The following is an 18,832-nucleotide window of genomic DNA, read 5'->3' as shown; positions in this document are numbered from 1 at the left end:
TTTCTTTGTTTTCCTCTGTCTTTGATTTTTAATTTGTTTTTCAGACACTGCATCTGAACAGGTGGCTGTGGGTTGGAAGTGAGAGTAATTTGTCTTGACCGGTGCGTGTGTTCTACAGGTGGCCGCAGAGCAGCCCGCGGCCTGGAGTCTGCCATGTGGGGAGGGAAGTGCATTTTACGGACACAGATGATCTCCACAGTTATTCTGTGTGAGCACTGCTTTATTATTACTTTGTTTTTAGCTCCCATGAGAAACGGTTTATGCGTATGGCATGTTATCCAGATAAGGGGAAGGCTCCTAGAGGGAGGTGNGCATCTGAACAGGTGGCTGTGGGTTGGAAGTGAGAGTAATTTGTCTTGACCGGTGCGTGTGTTCTACAGGTGGCCGCAGAGCAGCCCGCGGCCCGGAGTCTGCCATGTGGGGAGGGAAGTGCATTTTACGGACACAGATAATCTCCACAGTTATTCTGTGTGAGCACTGCTTTATTATTACTTTGTTTTTAGCTCCCATGAGAAACGGTTTATGCGTATGGCATGTTATCCAGATAAGGGGAAGGCTCCTAGAGGGAGGTGAAGAAGATTGAAGTGTATAATCAAGTCAGAGGGTTAGATATAGTGATCCGGGGCTCTTTATTTTTTTTGAGGGAGAAGGTGAGGTATATATATTAAGTCCTTCAGAGAAGAAACATTTATTTTATGAGAACATACATATTTTATTTAAGGTTGACTATAAGGCACATGGTAGGTCAAGTTCAAGTTATAACTTCCTAAAGTTATAATTAAGTTGTGTATATATAGGAAGTAGGGAAGGGCTGTCCCCAGGCCACCCCCTGTTTTCAGTACCTTATTGGCTTCCCAAATTGGGGATGAATAGCATGGCAAGTTCAGTCTTCCAATGGATCTTTAAAGCCCAAGTTCAGAGGTGTTTAAAACTCTGTAAGTGACCCTTTCTAAATTCCTCTTTATCCCAATATAAAGTTTAGATTTTGGGACTGATGAATATAATAAAGGAAGTAATATTTTGCTGTGGCTCTTCCAGTTAGGGGTTTTTCTCATAAATAGACATTGTAACTTTTTAATCTAATATAAAACCGTGTCATGGCATTAATAGTGAATCTACTCAGCATTGTGAACCTGGGCTTGTAGAGCATCTGCTGTGTGTGTTGCATAATTCTTATATCGAGGCAGTTTTCAAGTAGAAAACAGAATCTCTAGGCGCTGCTAAAAGCCACACAGAAAGGTACTGTCAGAACTCAGCCTCCTGGTTGCAGGTGCTGAGCCCTCCTAGTAGCTTCTGGTCATCCAAAATGGAGAATCTCAGAAAGCAAGAGTGAAAAGCATCTTTGTTGCAGCTGTATCTGCCTTTTGTTGAGTGACGGAGGGTCTGCAAACCACGTACACCGAGTCCTGGCTGTAGACGCGTTTGTGCAGTCGACAAGCCGCATTGGCGGGCTTCTCCTAAAGCAAGAACCTCAGGAGCAAACACTCCAGGAAACAAGGGCTAAAAGACTCTTTCATTAAAAAAAGAAAAAAAAAAACCTCTTCCCCACCAATTGGGCGTAACTTTAAAATGTTTTCCTGTCTGACTGAAATTTTCCTATCCACCAACCTCAGCACAGAGATGCAAAATCAATTTGGGGAGAGCTGGAGTGGAGGCTGTTTGGCTTCCTGAGGACTGGCTAAGCTGGGAGAGGCTTCACGTGGCTTTACCTGGGCTTCCAACGAAGGAGGAAACGGGTGTGCTCACCGTCAGCTGAGGGGTTCTTGGTCAGCCACACGCGGCTCATTGCCCGTCAGCCCTTGAGCTCTGTTCATGGGGTAGAATAGATACAACCTACAGCAGAGCTGCTTCTGTGAACGCGGGATCTCATACACTGTCCTGTTCTTGGTGGTTCGTCTGCCAACACAGCCCCTCCCATGTGCCAGCCCATGGCTGTGTCTGCCAAGAAGCAGAATAAACCAAACCAAAGGCCTGAATACTACTTCAAAGGAACGTGATGAATCCGCTTTCATCGCAGTTCTTATCTTCTCTTTGGTGCCCAGGTATCAGCTTGCAGGGGAAAGAGAACAGATTGGGGCATTTGGAACCCTGGGTGTACCCAGTGTCTGTGGCTGGCTGGCAGGCTGGCGTGAACTCGAGTTAACGCACTTTCTCAGTCAGGCAGATGTGATAGCCAGACATCGTCTTCACTAGGTGGAGAAGCGGTAATATCATTTGAACTTTGGGAAGACTGCTAAGTGAGGCTGTGTTTCAGGTGCTGACAAATAAATGGAATCATAAAATGAGAGTCTTTTGCTGCCAAGGCTGAAGAGGACCTTTAAGGACATCCATTCTAACCACTTTAGTTGGCCTTGTGCTTCCAATGTATCTGTAAATGGGGATATTATTAGTATCTAGCTTGTGGAGTCATTGTGAGAACTACCTGAGATAATTTATATAAAGCACTTAGAACCATGTCTGGCACTGAGTGAACACCTGATAGTATTAACTGTCCTTATTGTTGTTGTTGTTAATGCATGGAAAAAACGGGTCCAGAGAGGTAAAATAGCTAGCCCCCTGCAGCTGAACTGGGATTGGAGTCCAAGTCCAGGATACTTTGCTGGAAGCAGCTGTTTCACCGGCATCCTTCGTCTGCTTGTAACCAAGAGCTCAGATTCATGCGCCCCTAATAGAACACGGCATGTGGAATGGTTTTCCTTTTGTTATGGCTACACAAGCTTGCTCAATGTCACTGCCTTTGTGTTTGATGCCTTGTTTTAGTTAAAAGTTCAGTGAAGCTCTGTGTGTGTGTGTGTGTGTGTGAGAGAGAGAGAGAGAGAGAGAGGGAGGGGGGAGTGAGGGAGGTGGCCCCTCCTACATAATTTAGTGTTCTCCCTTTGCATTAGTGTATTAGCACATTGTCACTTTTAACCTTTCACCCACTGAGCCTGGCATTTAAAATGCTATTAAATTCAATCATGTTTCCTATAAACAGCCTTAGAGGGGTGGGAAATAATTGGAGTGACATTTTTAATAGGCTCCAGTTTCTCAGCCTTCTGTGCTTGCAGAGCGGAGCTTGTTCGGTGCTTTCTCCCTGGTCTGAGGTGAGGAGAGGGTTATGGAGTAAATTTGGGGGGTGCAAAGGGCCTTTTAAATCACAGAGAATGGTTTTGTGCTGGAGAAGTAGAGTTGCTTTTTCTGATAGTCTTTGTTTTTTTAACTCATGGACGTAGTGAATCTAGGAGCCGATCACTCCTTCCTTCACATGGTGTTGAAGAAAGCTCAGAGCCGAATTTCTGGCCACCTTTAGCCAATGAGTAGGACTTTCCGTAATGCATTTTTGTGGGTCAGCTTCATTCTCTCCTTCTCTTTGCCAAAGCTCCTTTCCTGCCTCTTTTATTTGCCATTCAATTCTGTGTGCTATATTTTATACATCCTACATTTGTATTTGGAACAAACTTAAAAGATCAAATTGAATGTTGTCTTTCTGCTTGCAAGGTTGTGAGGTCTCGGGAGGCCAGTTTACCTTTCTGTGCCCCAGGATTAGCCTCTTCATCCGTGGAACAGGGAAACCGATGCTACCTTGCTCTGAGACATGGTAGCATGGGAGCAGCCATGGCTGCCCACAAAGGAAGATGCATGATTCGGAATGGTTTCTGCTGCTACTACCAGGGGGTAGGGCTGGAAAAATACTGGAATATAAGTTTTTGCCATAATCAAAGCCCTAGATCCCTTTATCTCAGAACCATGTTGAGAAAACATTCATTAACTCTTCATTTATGGTTACTAGATAATATAGCTGCTTGCAGTGTTAGTTCATCAAATACATATTGTTGAGGTACCTACTATGTGCTTAGCGTAGGCTTGAGCCCAGGGAGAGAGAGAGGACGTGCACAGGAGTGCAGATGTGGGCAGATGGCAGCCTGAGGTCAGTCTGGTAACAGAGCGCAGTCCCGGCTCCGCTCCTTCATCATGGCCTCCGTTTAACAAGTGCTTGCTGGGTGCTGGCCATGGCCTAGGCCCTGCTGTAGGCTGAGGATTGAAGATAATCAAGGCAGGTAAGATTCCTACTCCTAGAACTTCTGTTCTAGTGAAGGGAGAGTTCAAAAACAAGTAAAGATAAACCCCAGAAAGCTGTGTACTTACAACGGGTGTGTGAGTTACACCTCAGTGAAGCTGTTAAAAAGGACAAACTCTTGGCCTGATGGTGCTGGTCCCAGGGTGCTTGATGCTTTCTCCACAGTCACATGTCTGCGTGTACTCACCAATGTCCTTGCAACCCCAAATCAGCATGCCCAGTGATGTTGTGGGCATGCGTGGGCCCGCACAGAGCAGCGAAAAAATAAGAGTGACCCAATGAGCATGTTCCCAGCTGAGGTCTAACAAGATGCTGCTCAGCTCTCCAGTAAGCGAGTGTCCTTTTCGCAGCCTGTTTAGTGCCACTGTTTTCGCATTGTTGTGCTTTTTGGTTGGTAGTTTTGCTGTTTGCAGTGGCCCTCACAGTGTGGTGCTGCAGCGCTCTTGTGTCCCTAAGCGCGGGGCTGGGATGCGCCGCACGGAGAGCCTGTGTGTGTTAGATGTGCATCCTTCAGGCACCCGTCACAGCACCGCTGGCCCTGAGTTCCGTGTTCGTGCTTCAACCGTTGGTAATAACTACAGCATCTTAACACAAAAACACATGCGGAATGAGGTTATGTATTGATCTGTTGGAGGAAGTGGTGTGACCAGAGACTTGTAGAAACCTCACTGTTTCCCCTAGAGTAGCAGTTCAGTTCGCTGATTCAGTGTTCACAGTGAGTTCGCGGCTCAGAGCTCCTGTGAACACCACAGACCGACTGCGCTGGACTGGGCAAGACTGTATGTACAGCCCGTGCGACAAATGTCTGTCTTACTTAAAACAAAACAAAAACAAAAGAAAACCGCGATGATTCTTTCAGTAGTTAGAGCAGTGGACTCCATACTTGTACACACTCCACAGAGAACCGGTTTCATTTGGGCGGGCTCTTCAATGGGAAGCTTAGGGGTGGCCCTGTGGGAAGAGTTAATGGAAGGCTCTAGTATGTATGAGGGAGGTTTTGTTATGCAGCTGCCTGGTTATATGTTGGCCTTAGTCAACAGAAGGTGCACCTACACACTTCCCACATAACTGTAGTTTGACTACAGGGAGGGGACTTGTTGTCCCTGGGCCTCCGTGATGCCCCAATGGCCATTTGATTCATAAATCACCAGCTAAAGACATGATTTACATGGTATTTGATGTTGTAGGTCTTTGAAATTTTTTTTTAGTTTTTAATCCTGCAGGTGAAGTTGTATAGTCACAGTTCAAGTTACGATCTCAAAATAAAAGGAAAGACGTAAATTGCAAATGGGTACGTGCACAGGGAGAGTGCTCAGAGCCGGCCCCAAACATGGACGGAGGCCCAGGAGAGGAGGGAAAGCTGAGAAGGTCGAGTGGGTATTGGGATTTTTCTTTACCTATTTCTGAATTGTTTCACTTTTTAAAAGGGTGTGTTTTGAAGTTGAAATAAACATAAACATGAGTGAATTTTATGCGGGACACGGAAAAGTTTCTGAGACAGAGGTGGGCAGAGAGGCCACTTTGAGGGGTTGTCGAGGGACTGGCTCTACGTGTGTAGTCTCCAGGTGTGGCTGCACGTTACAGCACTCTGGGGGGCTCACTGACACGCTGGTGCCCCGGGTGGGGGGGGCGCTTCATTGGCTGGGGGTGTCCCAGGCAGAGACCTCTGAAAAGCTCCCCCAGGGATTCACATGTGCAGTCAGGGTGGAATACCAGTTCTCCACACATGGAATTGCAAGGTTCACCCTCACGAGAGCCAGGCAGCCTGTGTGGCCGGGTGGTCAGGTCAAAGGTGGCCAACTTGGGCCACATGCAGGCTGGGAGAGACTGCCATGGCTGGGGTGGCGGTGGTGGTGAGGTTCGGGTGGTGCAGCAGCTAGATTGCTCCCAAGGAGAAGGCTGTGGTGACAGGTGACCAAGGCCAGCTGGAGCGACAGTAAGCAGCACAGACTCCACTTTTGATTTTTCATCCTCCAGTGAGCAGTTACTGAGCACGTCCTGTGTGCTCATGGTTGGCTACCCGAGAAGGGTATGAGGACAGGTGAGCCGGCGCAGCCCGCCCTCTGCAGCGCCTCCCGAGGAGCACTGCAGGGCAGTGGGTGGATGCGGTGGCATGGTGGGGGGTGCTGCAGAGCACCTCCCAAGGAGGAACATGTCACACCCTGGCAGATGGCAAAGGCTTCCAGGGGTTCCAGTCGACAGGGTTGTGAAGGATGAGTGAGATTCTGTTTAGTAGGGTTTTGGGGGGCTTATAGAATACAAGGTGAGGGGGACAAAACGCCCCCAAAGAAAGAAGTGTGTAGCACATTTTTGCTGAAGTAGCATCCATACATCTGTTGGAAAGAAATAGAGGCAGTTGGACTGCAAGAGAGGTCAGTAGCTCCTAGAAAAGGTCTGGGACGACAGCGACCAGGTTTTGGGTGGGCGTAGGAAATGCCTGTGTGTTTGGAGAGGGCTTTGTGTTCGTCAGAGTGCCTTGGCATACCTAGTCTCATCTGACAGTTCCCTCTGAGGTGACAGAACACGGCTGAGACAGTGGCATGCACAAGAAGGCTCATGTCTCACTGTGCACAAAGAGCAAACGACATGCCCCGGAGAGGAATGGGTCTGGCTGATGGGGAGAGTTTTTGCCCTCCACTGGACAGAGAAGGCTGAGGACAGTAACCTGTCTGGGAACTGCAGGCATGGACGCACGCAGAGGGCTGTAGTGCGTCATTCCTGCTTTCCATGCTGCTTTTTGCCATGCCCAGTACGTTTCCCCATACCCACAGTGCCTCCTTTAAACATTTTTGTTTAGAGGAGGAGCAGTAACTCTTTTATTGATGAACTGTCTCTAGAGGCTTCCTGGAAAGACCCGGGTCTGGCCTCTTCCCCTGACCTCCCACATGCTCCAGAGCAGTGCGGGTGGTGCCTCCGCCCCAGCTGCACTTCAGAAACATCTGGGAAGCTTTAGACAGCGTCTCCCAGACCAGCCTGGGTGCTGCAGATGTCCTTGATCTTACAGACTGGGCAAGTGAGGCTCGGGAGTCAGGTGGCTTGCTCATGGCTGCCGAGCCAGCAAGTGGCAGGGGCAGGTTGAAGCCCAGGCAGCCGATTCTTAAGTTCAGTTTTGAATCCCGACGTTTTGTCATGTCTCCCCTGCTGGCGAAATTGCCAGAGTACTGATTTGTCGGTGGCAACCACAGTTTTCTTCACAGCACAACTAAGATTTTAAAGGAAGCTTTTGAAATAAGTAAACCAGAAGTGTGCAGTATTATGCCTTGTCCCATGCCCCACGGTAGGGTAGATGTGAAATTAGCAGCTGGAATTCTCCATCTCTGAGGCTCAGGCTTACACCTTTGGGGCTACTGTCTACTGTGTAGTTAGCCGATATGCTTGGGGAATCCTCAGCTAGGCCATGGGCTTCCAGAAGGCTGGCACCTCATCTTCTATTAGTTTCTGCCTTCCAAAATGCTGGATAACTGAACTAATTGAATGAACAACAGACAAATTTGTACCCTTATCTGTGATCTCTCGGCTGGTCAAGCACAGCTTATTTCATTCCCTCTGCAGTGAGTACAAATCTAGATTCCATGCAGGGCCCAGCGTTGTTCTGTTTGCCCATGGTTCAGGTACTGGGAGGGATGCTATTACATGGGAGAGAAACAGAGCCAGTGCTGACTGTGCTTTAGGTGAACCCCTTCATTGGAGGGGCCTGTGGTCTGAGGGGTAAAAGGGGTGGGCCCTGGGGGCTGGTGGTAGGTTCTGCTTCATCCTTTTGATGTCCCCAAAAGGCTAAATTGGAACTATTTTCCTTTTTTTTACAGGTCACTGCCAAGACTGCCTTCCTATTTATTTTACCTCAGTATAACGTTAGTGTGCCTACAGCAGGTAAGTGGAGCATTAGTCTCTATCTTTCCCTGGCCCTGTTAACTCTGAAGGATTTGCAAAATTTCCTTTTCCTGTGTACTTGTATGGTCTTCTTAGATTTTTAAAGTCAGCACCCAACCTCCTTCTCCTGTTAAGATGCAGCTGCAGACCACATTCAGCCCCAGCCACGGCTCTGCAGCCTGGTTCTCGGGGTGCACCACCAGGAACCAGGCATGTTCCTCTTTTCATTGCAAAGCCCTGAGTACCCTCTTGATGAATAAAGAAAGAATTTTTGTTAGCTGAATCTAATTTTGTCCTTTCCATTCTGTAGTGGAGAGGTGAGTTTAAGGCGAGATTCCTTTCTTTGCCGGGCTCCCCCGATGACTAGATGGAGAACTTTGGGGGCAAATCCCCTAACCCATGGCCCATGGAGGATGTGGCTTCAAATCTTTTCTGGACTTGCCTGGCCTCTGCAGTCCCTGTGGCCCGGCTCTGGGAGAAGCCCTGCTTCTGGGGCAGCCAAATCAGTTCCTTCTTAGGAGAACCAACTAAGGGATGCTGGCAAGAGAGGACGCAACTCCATGCCATGTGAGAAGAGACAGGAAACGCTGTGGCCAGCACCAGGAGACGGGAAGCCAGGCGGGTGCCTGCCCATCCCATGGCACACTCCAGCCCTGGTGGGCATAGCGGGTTGTCTTGCTCAGGGCTGCGTGGTCCACAAAGTTGTCCTCTTAGATCCTGAAAATTTTAGTAACAAGGACACCTCTAAACCTAGCTAATGTTATGATTTACTCATTTAAAATTTTTGTTTTTAAAATTGTGGTAAAATACAAATAGCGTCAAATTTACTGTGTTAACCATTTTTAAGTGTGTAGTCAGTGACATTAACTGCATTCGCATTATTGTGCAGCCATTGCCGTCGTCCGTCTTTAGAACTCTGTCTCGCCACACCGAAGCGCTGCGCCTGTTAAATCGTTCCTCACCACCTCTCTCCCACCCCAGCCCCTGGCAGCTGCCGTTCTGCTTTCTGTCTCCATGAACTTGACTGTTCTAGGCACCTCATATAAGTTGAACCATATAGTATTTGTCCTTTCTTGGTTGCTTAATTTTAAATAACTTTTTTCCAAAATACATTTACATGAATGTTGCATGTCTTCTTATCTTCCATAAGAAGATGAAAATCATAAATGACCCCTCTATCCAGCAAAACTACAGTTATCATTTTGGAGTATGGGCCCTTATCCTACTTCTTTTGCTGTTCGGATACAGTGTCATTGCCATTCCATTCATTAAGACGTTTTGCATATAGAGCATTTCTTAATAGGGATTACCACAAATTATCTATTTTATCTCATGCTATTGGATATTTAAGTTTCCAGTGTAAATAGTGCTACAGTGAACATTCTTGTGAATAAATTTTCGAATGTGTTAATAATTATTTTCTTAGGATAAATTCCTATTCTTGGAATTTCTGGGTCAAGTAGTAGCTAAATTTTAAAGGTTTTATATATGCATTGCCAAAATACCCTCTGCCATCTAATGCATAGAACTCATAAATCTTAATTTTTTGTAAACGTAAAATATATAGCATAAAATATATGTTTTTCTTTTTTTAAATGTTAGAATGAATGCTAGTTTACCAATTTATAAAGAGATATTCAGTTATCAAATGTCATACTTGTATTTTCATTACATCTCTCCCTAAAGACAATTTATATAGGATGCCAGATCAGGACCCAGCAGGGCTTTGTTAACTTGCTGCGAGAGAGCGGTGCCCTGGGGCCACAGCAGGCGTGTGCTCCCCCCGGACCGCATGCCTTCATTCCAGGGAGGGACTGTATGTGAAGCCAGATCGTGATCAGGGGATTGCTCAGAGAAATTCATAGACAAGTGATATCTTAAAAACATCCCTTTCACAGCCAGGATGAGAAGTGTAGGCTTTCTCAGAGAAATTAGTAGACAGGTGATATCTTTTTTCAAAAAAATACTTAAATTTTCTTTATAGAGAGAGGGAGAGAAACATGATGTGTGAGAAGTACATCAATCTCTTCCGTCTTGCATGCCTCCACCTGGGGATCTGGCCTGCAACCCAGGCATGTGTCTTGACTAGGAATCAAACCAGCAACTTTTTGGTCTGCAGGCCAGTGCTCAATCCACTGAGCCATGCCAGCCAGGGTGATAACTGATCTTAAAAAGTGTCCCTTTCACAGCCAGGATGAGACGCATAGACTTTATGCTCCAGGGTTGACCTCCAGCCTCTGAGCATAAAGAGCATCCCACCATGTTTTGGGGGTGTGCCAGTATTAATTACATCATGCCTTCATTTGTTTTATATAATTAATTGATCAAGCCAGGGCAATATTTGTGTGCTTCCCTTGCACCAGCCCCTGGGTGTAATTTATAAAACACATCTGATCTCTGATTCATGAGTCTTACCATTTATGGATAATAAGCAAGCAAACAATAAATAATTATCGCTGCAATAGTTGTGGCAAAAGAATTTGTAAGATTATATGATAAGGAAAAATAAAAGGGTGATGATTGAAGAAGTTTCTGAGAAAGTGACATTAAGTTGTGTACGTGTAGGAAGTTGTGTTTATAGGGAGAGGGATCTGCAGAGAAGAAAGGACATTCCAGGCCGAGGGTTCGGCATGTCCAGAGGCCTCGAGAAACGAACACCTTGGCACGCGTAGTAGAGGAAGGCCAGCAGGACTGGGCCAGCTGGGTTTGGCACTTTCCTGGTGTGGGGCTATGGAATTCTGCCCCTGGAATCCTCCAGGCCAGAGCAAGTTCTGGGTAAAGGTGAAGGTCCATTAAAATTCATACTGAATTGTGGTGGTTTCAGTTACTTTAGAAAGGGAGACTAAAGTATTGTTGTATAGCCTATCTTTTGTTTAAATCTTGCCTTTTGGGGCTATTGGAAGTATGACAAGCAAGTAATCAAGAGAGACAATGAAATCAGAATAGCCTGTCTAATTTTGTTTTGAGCTCTTTAATCACCGATCCAGTAATGCTTGGTTTGTAAGGACTGAAGGAAAGTAGACTTCTCATGGGAAAAAACCTATTCACACTAACTGGTCTCTTGAGGTTGCGAATTTTAAAACCCTCCCCGAAAGCCTCTTTAAGGCTGGAGGTGCTTGGGAATGTATCCATTTTGTATAACACGGGAAAATTCTGATTTCTAAGGTTTCTTCTTTGTGTAGTGTGTAACTTGTTCACCTTGATGTTTAAAATTTGAATTTCTGTAGAGCACTCAGTGTTTTCCTACACACCATTTCTAAATCCCTGTGTCTTCCCTTGGCTAAGGTTCCAGGATCCACGGAAAACAGCTAATGGCAACGTCGATGAGTTCTCCTGCTTGTTTTGTTTTGCTTTGTTTCTTCTCTGCTGTCTTCTGCCCAGCTCTCAGCATTTGTTTACAGGGCTGCAGTAACCAAAGTACTGAATACCGCAAACTGAGTGGCTGAAATAACAGAAATGGATTGTCTCATAGCTCTTGAGGCTGGCAAGATCAAAGCCAGCAGGGCCATGCTCCTGCTGAAGGCTCTAGGGAAGGGTCTGTTCAGCCTCTCTCCCGGCTTCTGGTCGGTCCTTGGTTTGTGGCAGCACAAGGCCAGCCCTCCCATGGCCTTCGCTCTGCGTGCATGTCAGCCTCTGTGTCCAAATTTCCCCCTCAGACAAGGACATCAGTCATGTTGGATCAGGGGCCCATTCTGCTCCATTATGACCTCATCTCAGCCGATGACGTCTTCAACAACCCTGTTTCCAAATCAGGTCACATTCTGGAGTGCAGGGTTAGGACTTCAACAACATATGAGTTTTGGGGGACACGACTCAGCTCATAACACCATAAATGTAGGGTTTTGTCACATTATAGGTTAGTTAGGAAGGTGAAGCTCTGTTCAGGGAGATGAACTTAAAGAGGAGATAGGCACAGTGGTCACAGTAATAACTTGTGCATCCTGGTGCAGTGCCTGCCACGCCAGCTTCCTGCGGTCTTCTTTAAGGTCAGCAGCAGTGAAGCGGGAAATGTTCCTTGTTACCAGATCCCTAGGCTCTGGTCTCCTTATTCCCACTTGCAACCCTATCAGGGTTGTCAGACTTAGGGGGAAAGAGTCTAAGATCACCAGATGAATTTGAATTTCAGATAAAACAACACATACTTTTTTATTGTAAGTATATCTCAAATTATGCACGGAACATAATTATACTGGAAAATTACTCTTTATGTGAAAAAGTTTAACTGGCTATTCTGTATTTTGTCTGCCTGCCATGTACTCTGTCCAGCTCTGGCAAGGAATAAAATGTCAGGTTTCTGGTCTTACCATTAGACACTCTGTGTCTTCTTTCTGATGAAAATACCATAAAGCATCTGGTATTATGGTGAGCGATATACAGACTGTACAAGGTCAGCAAAGGCTAGAAAAAAAATTTTTTTTTCTGCACAGACGTACTCAAGGCCTGCTGGCTTCCCTTATGATGTAGAACAGGTGACTCAAACAGGCTAAGTGTTTGCAAGGTTGTTTGGCGTTGTGCCACTAATTTGCTGAATTGTCTTGGGCAAACCACTTAACATCTGGGTCTCCACCTCTCATCTGCAAGATTGAAGGTGATGGTCCCTGCCTCAACCCTCGTGTTTCCCAAGGACAGGAACCTCAGGAGACCTCCCAAGTACTTGCCACTCGGATTTTTCACAGACCCACACTATCAGCATGCCTGGGAACTTGTTAGAAACTGCAGCCTCTCAGGCCCCACCACAGACCTACTGTGTCAGAAATGGATTCCTGGTTAAAGTCAGAAGCTGTGCTCTAAGCACCCTGGGAAGAAAGCTCCAACTAGGCTTTCAAATGACCCCATCCTTCTAACCCCCAAAGTATGACACGGCAACCCATGAAATCCGGTGACTCATTTGTGTCTTTCTGTTCTCTCTGAATCTTGTTTTTTCTATAAGTGTTTGGTCTGCAGGGTCAGGGGAGGTAGGGAGTCCCACTGGGTGGATGTGGTTTCAGGCCCAGGCTGTGGTGCCCTCAGAAGTCAGAGACACGTTTGCAAGGCAGTGTGGGTAGGAACCTTGGAGCTCTGATATCCTGGAGCCTGCCTGCTGCTGCACACCTAGAACAAAAGGCTGAGGGTGGGGGACCTCTTCCAGAGAAGGGTTTGTTTTGCAGTAATGAAAGGTGACAAGGACCCATCCCTGGGCTCTATGGGCCCCAGCCAGTTTTATGGCCACCAGCTGCTGTGTGGCATTTTGAAGCTAGAGATGAAAAACCCAGGAACCTCCCACGCCATAGCTTGGCCATTGTTCTCACAGTCCCTTCTAGGATGAGATACACTGCCCTGTAAAAACAACCTCAGACAGATGGTTTTAAAGCCTCATTCAGCCGAAGGACTTTATCCAAGGCTCCGCGTGTGTTTTTGTTCCCTGCGTTGGCTGGCAGGAATTAGTCTTGTCTTGTGTTTGTATTATGGACTTGAAAGATTGGCATCACATACCAAACTGAACCCCTCTTTGTAGAATGAGCTTGTGAGGAACGAAAAAGGGAAGAGACAGGTGGGCAACAATGATCCTGGAGATGGGAGCCTTACTGATTACAAATGAAAGTCCCCCACGCAGACCTGCGGCCTGTCCGGCTGGAGGAGACTTGAGACTCGTGGGCTGGCCCAGCCCTTTTATAGCCAAGGGAGCTGGGGCTGATTGACAGTCCCAAGGATGCTCCAGTAAAGGCAGAGGGAAGGCTGGGCTTCTCACACCTCATGCAGCACCAGGGCCCAGGGAAGCTGTGGAAAGGTTAGGTTTGCTAAACAGGCTGGTGGGCGAAGAGGGACCCCACCTAGGGAGGCAGAGACCTGGCTCCATCCTGGTCCCTCGGACCAAACACCAGACAGCCACTGAGATCTTTGGCCTCGAAGTCTGTACAAATACAAGAAACCTGAGATCTCAGCATCCCTGGCATTATTGGAGGCCCTCCGAAACTTACTGTCTTATTAGTACATTCAGTCTGCTATAACAAAATGTCACACACTGGATGGCTAATAAGCAACAAAATTGTTTCTTTTACTTCTGGAGGCTGGAAGTCTGAGATCAGTGCGAGCATGGTGAGGGCTGTGTTTTAGGCCACAGACTTCTCGCTGTGTCCTCCCTCACACAGTGGAAGTGGCCTGGGGCTCGGTGTGGGGGGGGGGTCTCTTGTAAGGCGCCATTCTCATCCTTGTGGGCTCCACCCTCATGACCCAGTGCCTCCTGGAGGACCTGCCTCTAACCCCATCAGGCTGGGTGCTAGGATCCCAACATGGGAATTGGGGTGGAGGGGGTGGGGGGCTACAAACGTGCAGACCATAGCACTTACTATTTAAGTCTGACAATTGTACAGAAAAGCGGACAGACTGTAAGACATCAGCTCCATGAATTTTCACACAGTGAACACGTCTTTGTTCAGGTAACCAGCCCCTCAGAAGTGACCCCTTCCAGCCTAAACTTGATTTCATCCAGTTTCCCGAGAAGTTCCTGATACTGTTCAGTGTGGAACGTCCAGAGGATTAAGGAAGGAGAACCGCCGAGTTGTGGTGGCGCGTTGTTAACCAGTCAAAAGTGCTAGAACTGAGGCCAGGCCCTGGTGGTGATGACTTTGACCTGTGGCCTCGGTGGCCTCTTCTCCTTCGTCACTTCTGAGCCAGCTGGCCCTCTCCCTTCCCTCACCCAGTCTCTGACATGGATCCCACCCCACATTTTTGCTTCTGTACATTCCATTTCTCCTGATCAAAACTTTTCTTCCTTCTAGGTAGGACGATTTTTCTCACTCACTTGTTTTTTTGGAAATAATGGCTTTCAGTGAATTTTAAAAAGGAAGTTCACGTCTTCTGCAGCTGTGGGCATTCTTTCCTGGCTACCTGTGGCCTGGCCTGGCTGGTTTGGGTGGAAGCCTGAGGTTTGTGAACTTGGTGGAGGTTGTGTGCCTGGCCCCCGGCGGTTGTGCCTGTTCTTTTCTGAAGGCCACAGTGGGTGTTACCACCTCACTGAAGAAATGGCACATCAAGAAAACCATGCAGAAGCTAAGCACTTTTATTTCCAAATTCTCTTTAACAGTTCTCTTATTTTTGCCATATCTTTTTATATTATAAAAATGTCTTTTTCTTGTCTCCCTACCTTACTGTAAAACTAGGGAAAATAGAATCCAGTCATGCAATATGGGGTTAAAATAGAACTTTGAAGACTCCTCAGCTATGTCTTTACTTCTCTGGGCATCCCGAGGGGGATGGGGGTTGCGTGTGTGTTTGGGCTGTGGTGACAAAGTACCACGGACTGGGTGGCTTACACAACAGAAATGTACTGTCTGACGTTTAGGAAAGCTGGAAATCCAAAAGCAAGGTGTCGGCGGCGTTGGTTCCTTTGAGAGCTGTGAGGGAAGGGTCTGTTCCACGTCTTCCTCCTTGGCTTACAGATGACTGTCTTCCCTCTATGTGCGTCTGTCTGTCTGTGTCCAAATTCCCCTTTTTAGAGATACCCATCCTGTTGGATTTGGACCTGCTCAGGTGACCTTATTTCAACTTGATGACCCTATCTTCAAATAGGGTCACATCTGAGGATTAGGGCTCCAGCTCGTCTTTTTTTGTGTTGGGTCGGGGAACCACCGTTCAGCCCCGAGTAGTGTGTGTGCACGTGGGAACCACAGTGGTGCTTACAGTTCAAACGCCACAGGCCACGTCGTCCGCGGGGAGGTCAGAGAGGATGTGGCCGGCCCCCTGGGGAGATGGGCCGGGGTGGAGCTCAGAATGCAGTCATGTGCCCTGGGTCGTGTGCCCTGTGCCTGTCCTCAGCTCCTCTTTCCTCCCTGGCACCTTGGGGGGTTGAGTGAATGTACTCTCTGTGTGCTTTGAAGGGGAGCCGGGAAGCAGAGAGGCCTGGGGAAGGATGAGGGACCTTGGCCCCTGGCATCTGCGCGTGGTAGGAGTTACTGCCGGTCTCCAAGCCTCAGCCGCATGTCTGTAGATGATGCTAATTCTCAGGATTACTCTGAGGAGTCAGTGATGCCGCTTATGAGATGTGCTCACTACAGTGCCAGGCCCAGAGCCAATGCTGAGTGAATGACTTAGAGTTGTTCGTAGCATTAGCCTACAACAGCACCCCAAGGGGAGTGTTCTTGTGTGTGCCGGGTGGTGACCATTTTGTCCTTTAGCTTCTGATTTTTCCTGTTGGAAGTAGTCATAATGATCTCACCTATTTGTATAGCACATTATTTTCCAGTTCCTAAGTCGGCTATCCACGCTATCCTTATAGCTTTGTGAGAAAAGGTAGATGGTATTCTCCCCATTGTCCAGAAAAGCTGACTGAGGCAGAGAGACCCTGGATCACAGGGTAGGCAACTGGCCACTCTAGACACAAGCTTCAGGTCTTTCATGTCTGGTCTGGGCCATGGTAGGGAAACAAAACAAGAAAACAGAGCAGCGAGGTAGGGAGGACACCACTTTTAAAATTTTATTTGTACAAAGCAGGAAGAATTTGAAGATGGTGTTTATTTAAAAATTTTTGAATAGAAAAGACTCACGTGGTTCAAGTAAAATCCATACAGAAACGTAGCCTGAAAGTCCTGTTCCCACCTGCCCTCCCTCCTTTGACACGCTGTGGGCAGTCACCGAATGCCCTGTGCATCCTTACGGAGTTTCCTAGGTCACCTGTCAGGGTTTCTTCGTGCAAATACAAATACATTGTTTTCTTTTCTTCCCTTTTTGGCACAGTAAGTGGAATACTGTGTATTTTATCTATGCCTTGCTTTTTCGTTACACTAAATAATGCATTATGGATATCATTTTATCACCATATGGAGAGCATCGTCATTTTCTTCAGAAATGTTATTGAAGTCCACATAACACATGCAGAAAGTACACGTTTCTTGAGAGCCCAGCGACATGAGTTCTTACCCGTGTGCACGCCCAGGTACTGAACCGTCATCTAGGTGAAGGCACAGCCCTCCCTGAGTCCTCGTGTCCCTTCTAGCCAGTGAGCCCCTCAGTGTAATACCGCCCTGTTGTCTGTCTCCCGATTAACTTTACTTGTTCTTGATCTTCATTTGTCTGATTTTGAAAAGCAGCTGCTTTGTTTACATCAGTGCTTGTTAGGTTTTAGCGTGAATCAGAATCACCTGGATTTCTTGGCTATATTTTGAGTTTCTGATTCAATAAGCCTGGGGTAGGTGTGCAAGAATGTACATCTCGAAGCTCACAGGTGATGCTGATGCTGTGAGTCCGTAGCTGTACTTTGTGGAATATTGTGACTCTGGCTATGTAACTAGTCCCCAGTAGAGGAAAACAACTTGGTTTGTTCCCATTATTTTATTTTATTTTAAGATTTTATTTATTTATCTTTAGAGGGGAAAGGAAGGAGAGAAGGAGAGAAGGAGAGAAATATCAATGTATGGTTGCTTCTCATGAAGGGAACTGGCCGGCAACCCAGGCATGTGCCCTGACTGGGAATCGAACTGCAATCATCTGGTTCGCAGGCCCGAGCTCAATCCACTGAGCTACACCAGCCAGGGCTGTTCCCATTAGTTTATTGTTAAACCCAGCACATGCCTTGTACACATGTTATTTTGAGCAAAGCAGGTATTAACTGTAAGATAAATTCCCGGAAGTAGAATATCTGCATTTCCACATCAAAGGGCCAATGCATTTGTAATCTCCATAAAAACTGCCACGTTGCACTTCCAAAGAGATGGTTTGTTTGCACGCTCACTGGCAGTGTGTGGAGAGGGCCTGGTTCCCCATAGCTTCAGCAAGCGTGTGTTGTTGGGTTCTGCGTTTTTGCCAGTGTGATAATGTATAAAGTGATATTTCTTTTTTTTTGTGGCTATTAAATGTAATTTATTTATTACTGAATAAATGAAGTACCCAATGAATAGTAATTGCTATAATAATTGCTTTGTTTTCTTTTTTTAAAAATATATTTTATCGATTATACCATTACAGTTGTTCTATTCCCCCCCTTCAATCCCTTCCACCCGCACCCTCCCTCCCCCACCATTCTGCCCCCCTTAGTTTATAACCACGTGTCTCAAGTTCTTTGGATTCTATATTTCCCCCACTATTCTCACCCTCCCCACTACCTATTTTCTACCTACCATCTATGCTATTTTCTGTGCCTTCTCCCCCCTTCTCCTCCTCCCACTCCCCTGTTTCTAACCCTCCATGTGTTCTTCATTTCTATGGTTCCACTCCTGATCTAGCTGTCCTCTTGGTTTGCTTTTGTTTTAGGTGTGGTTGTTAATAACTGTGTGTTTGCTGTCCTTTCACTGTTCATATTTTTCATCTTCTTTTTCTTATATAAGTCCCTTTAGCATTTCATATAATAAGGGCTTGGTGATGATGAACTCCTTGAACTTGACCTTATCTGAGAAGCACTTTATCTGTCCTTCCATTCTAAATGAAAGTTTTGCTGGATAAAGCAATCTTGGCTGTAGGTCTTTGGATTTCATGACTTGGAATACTTCTTTCCAGCCCCTTCTTGCCTGTAAGGTCTCTTTTGAGAAATCCGCTGACAGTCTGATGGGTACTCCTTTGTAGGTGACTGTCCCCTTATCCCTTGATGCTTCTAGGATTCTCTCCTTCATTTTGGTCTTGGCTAATGTAATTATGATGTGCCTTGGTGTGTTCCTTCTTGGGTCCAACTTCTTTGGCACTCTCTGAGCTTCCTGGATTTCCTGGAAGTCTATTTCCTTTGCCAGACTGGGGAAGTTCTCCTTTATTATTTGTTCAAATATGTTTTCCACTCGTGGCTGTTTCTTTCCCCCTTCTGGTACCCCTATAATTCGGATGTTGGAACGTTTAAAGATGTCCTGGAGGTTCCTAAGCCTCTCCTCATTTTTTTGAATTCTCATTTCTTCATTCCTTTCTGGTGGGATGTTTTGTTCTTCCTTCTGGTCCATTCCATTGATT

General features: G+C 46.6%; 1 protein-coding gene across 1 annotated transcript in view; it reads left to right on the top strand.

The window, feature by feature from the left end:
• The window catches only part of TRAM2 (translocation associated membrane protein 2), a 75,236-nt gene that overhangs the window by 31,592 nt on the left and 24,812 nt on the right, over positions 1 to 18,832 (top strand). The window contains exon 2 of the mRNA XM_037054818.1: positions 7,864 to 7,927. Coding sequence (XP_036910713.1) covers positions 7,864 to 7,927 — 64 coding nt within the window. The remainder of the gene's footprint in view (positions 1 to 7,863; positions 7,928 to 18,832) is intronic.

The sequence above is a fragment of the Sturnira hondurensis genome, unplaced genomic scaffold, assembly GCF_014824575.4.
Source record: "Sturnira hondurensis isolate 20B ecotype Veracruz unplaced genomic scaffold, ASM1482457v3 Scaffold0000880, whole genome shotgun sequence".
In the NCBI taxonomy this organism is placed as follows: Eukaryota; Metazoa; Chordata; class Mammalia; order Chiroptera; family Phyllostomidae; genus Sturnira; species Sturnira hondurensis.
This window is presented reverse-complemented; position numbering and strand designations above follow the sequence as displayed.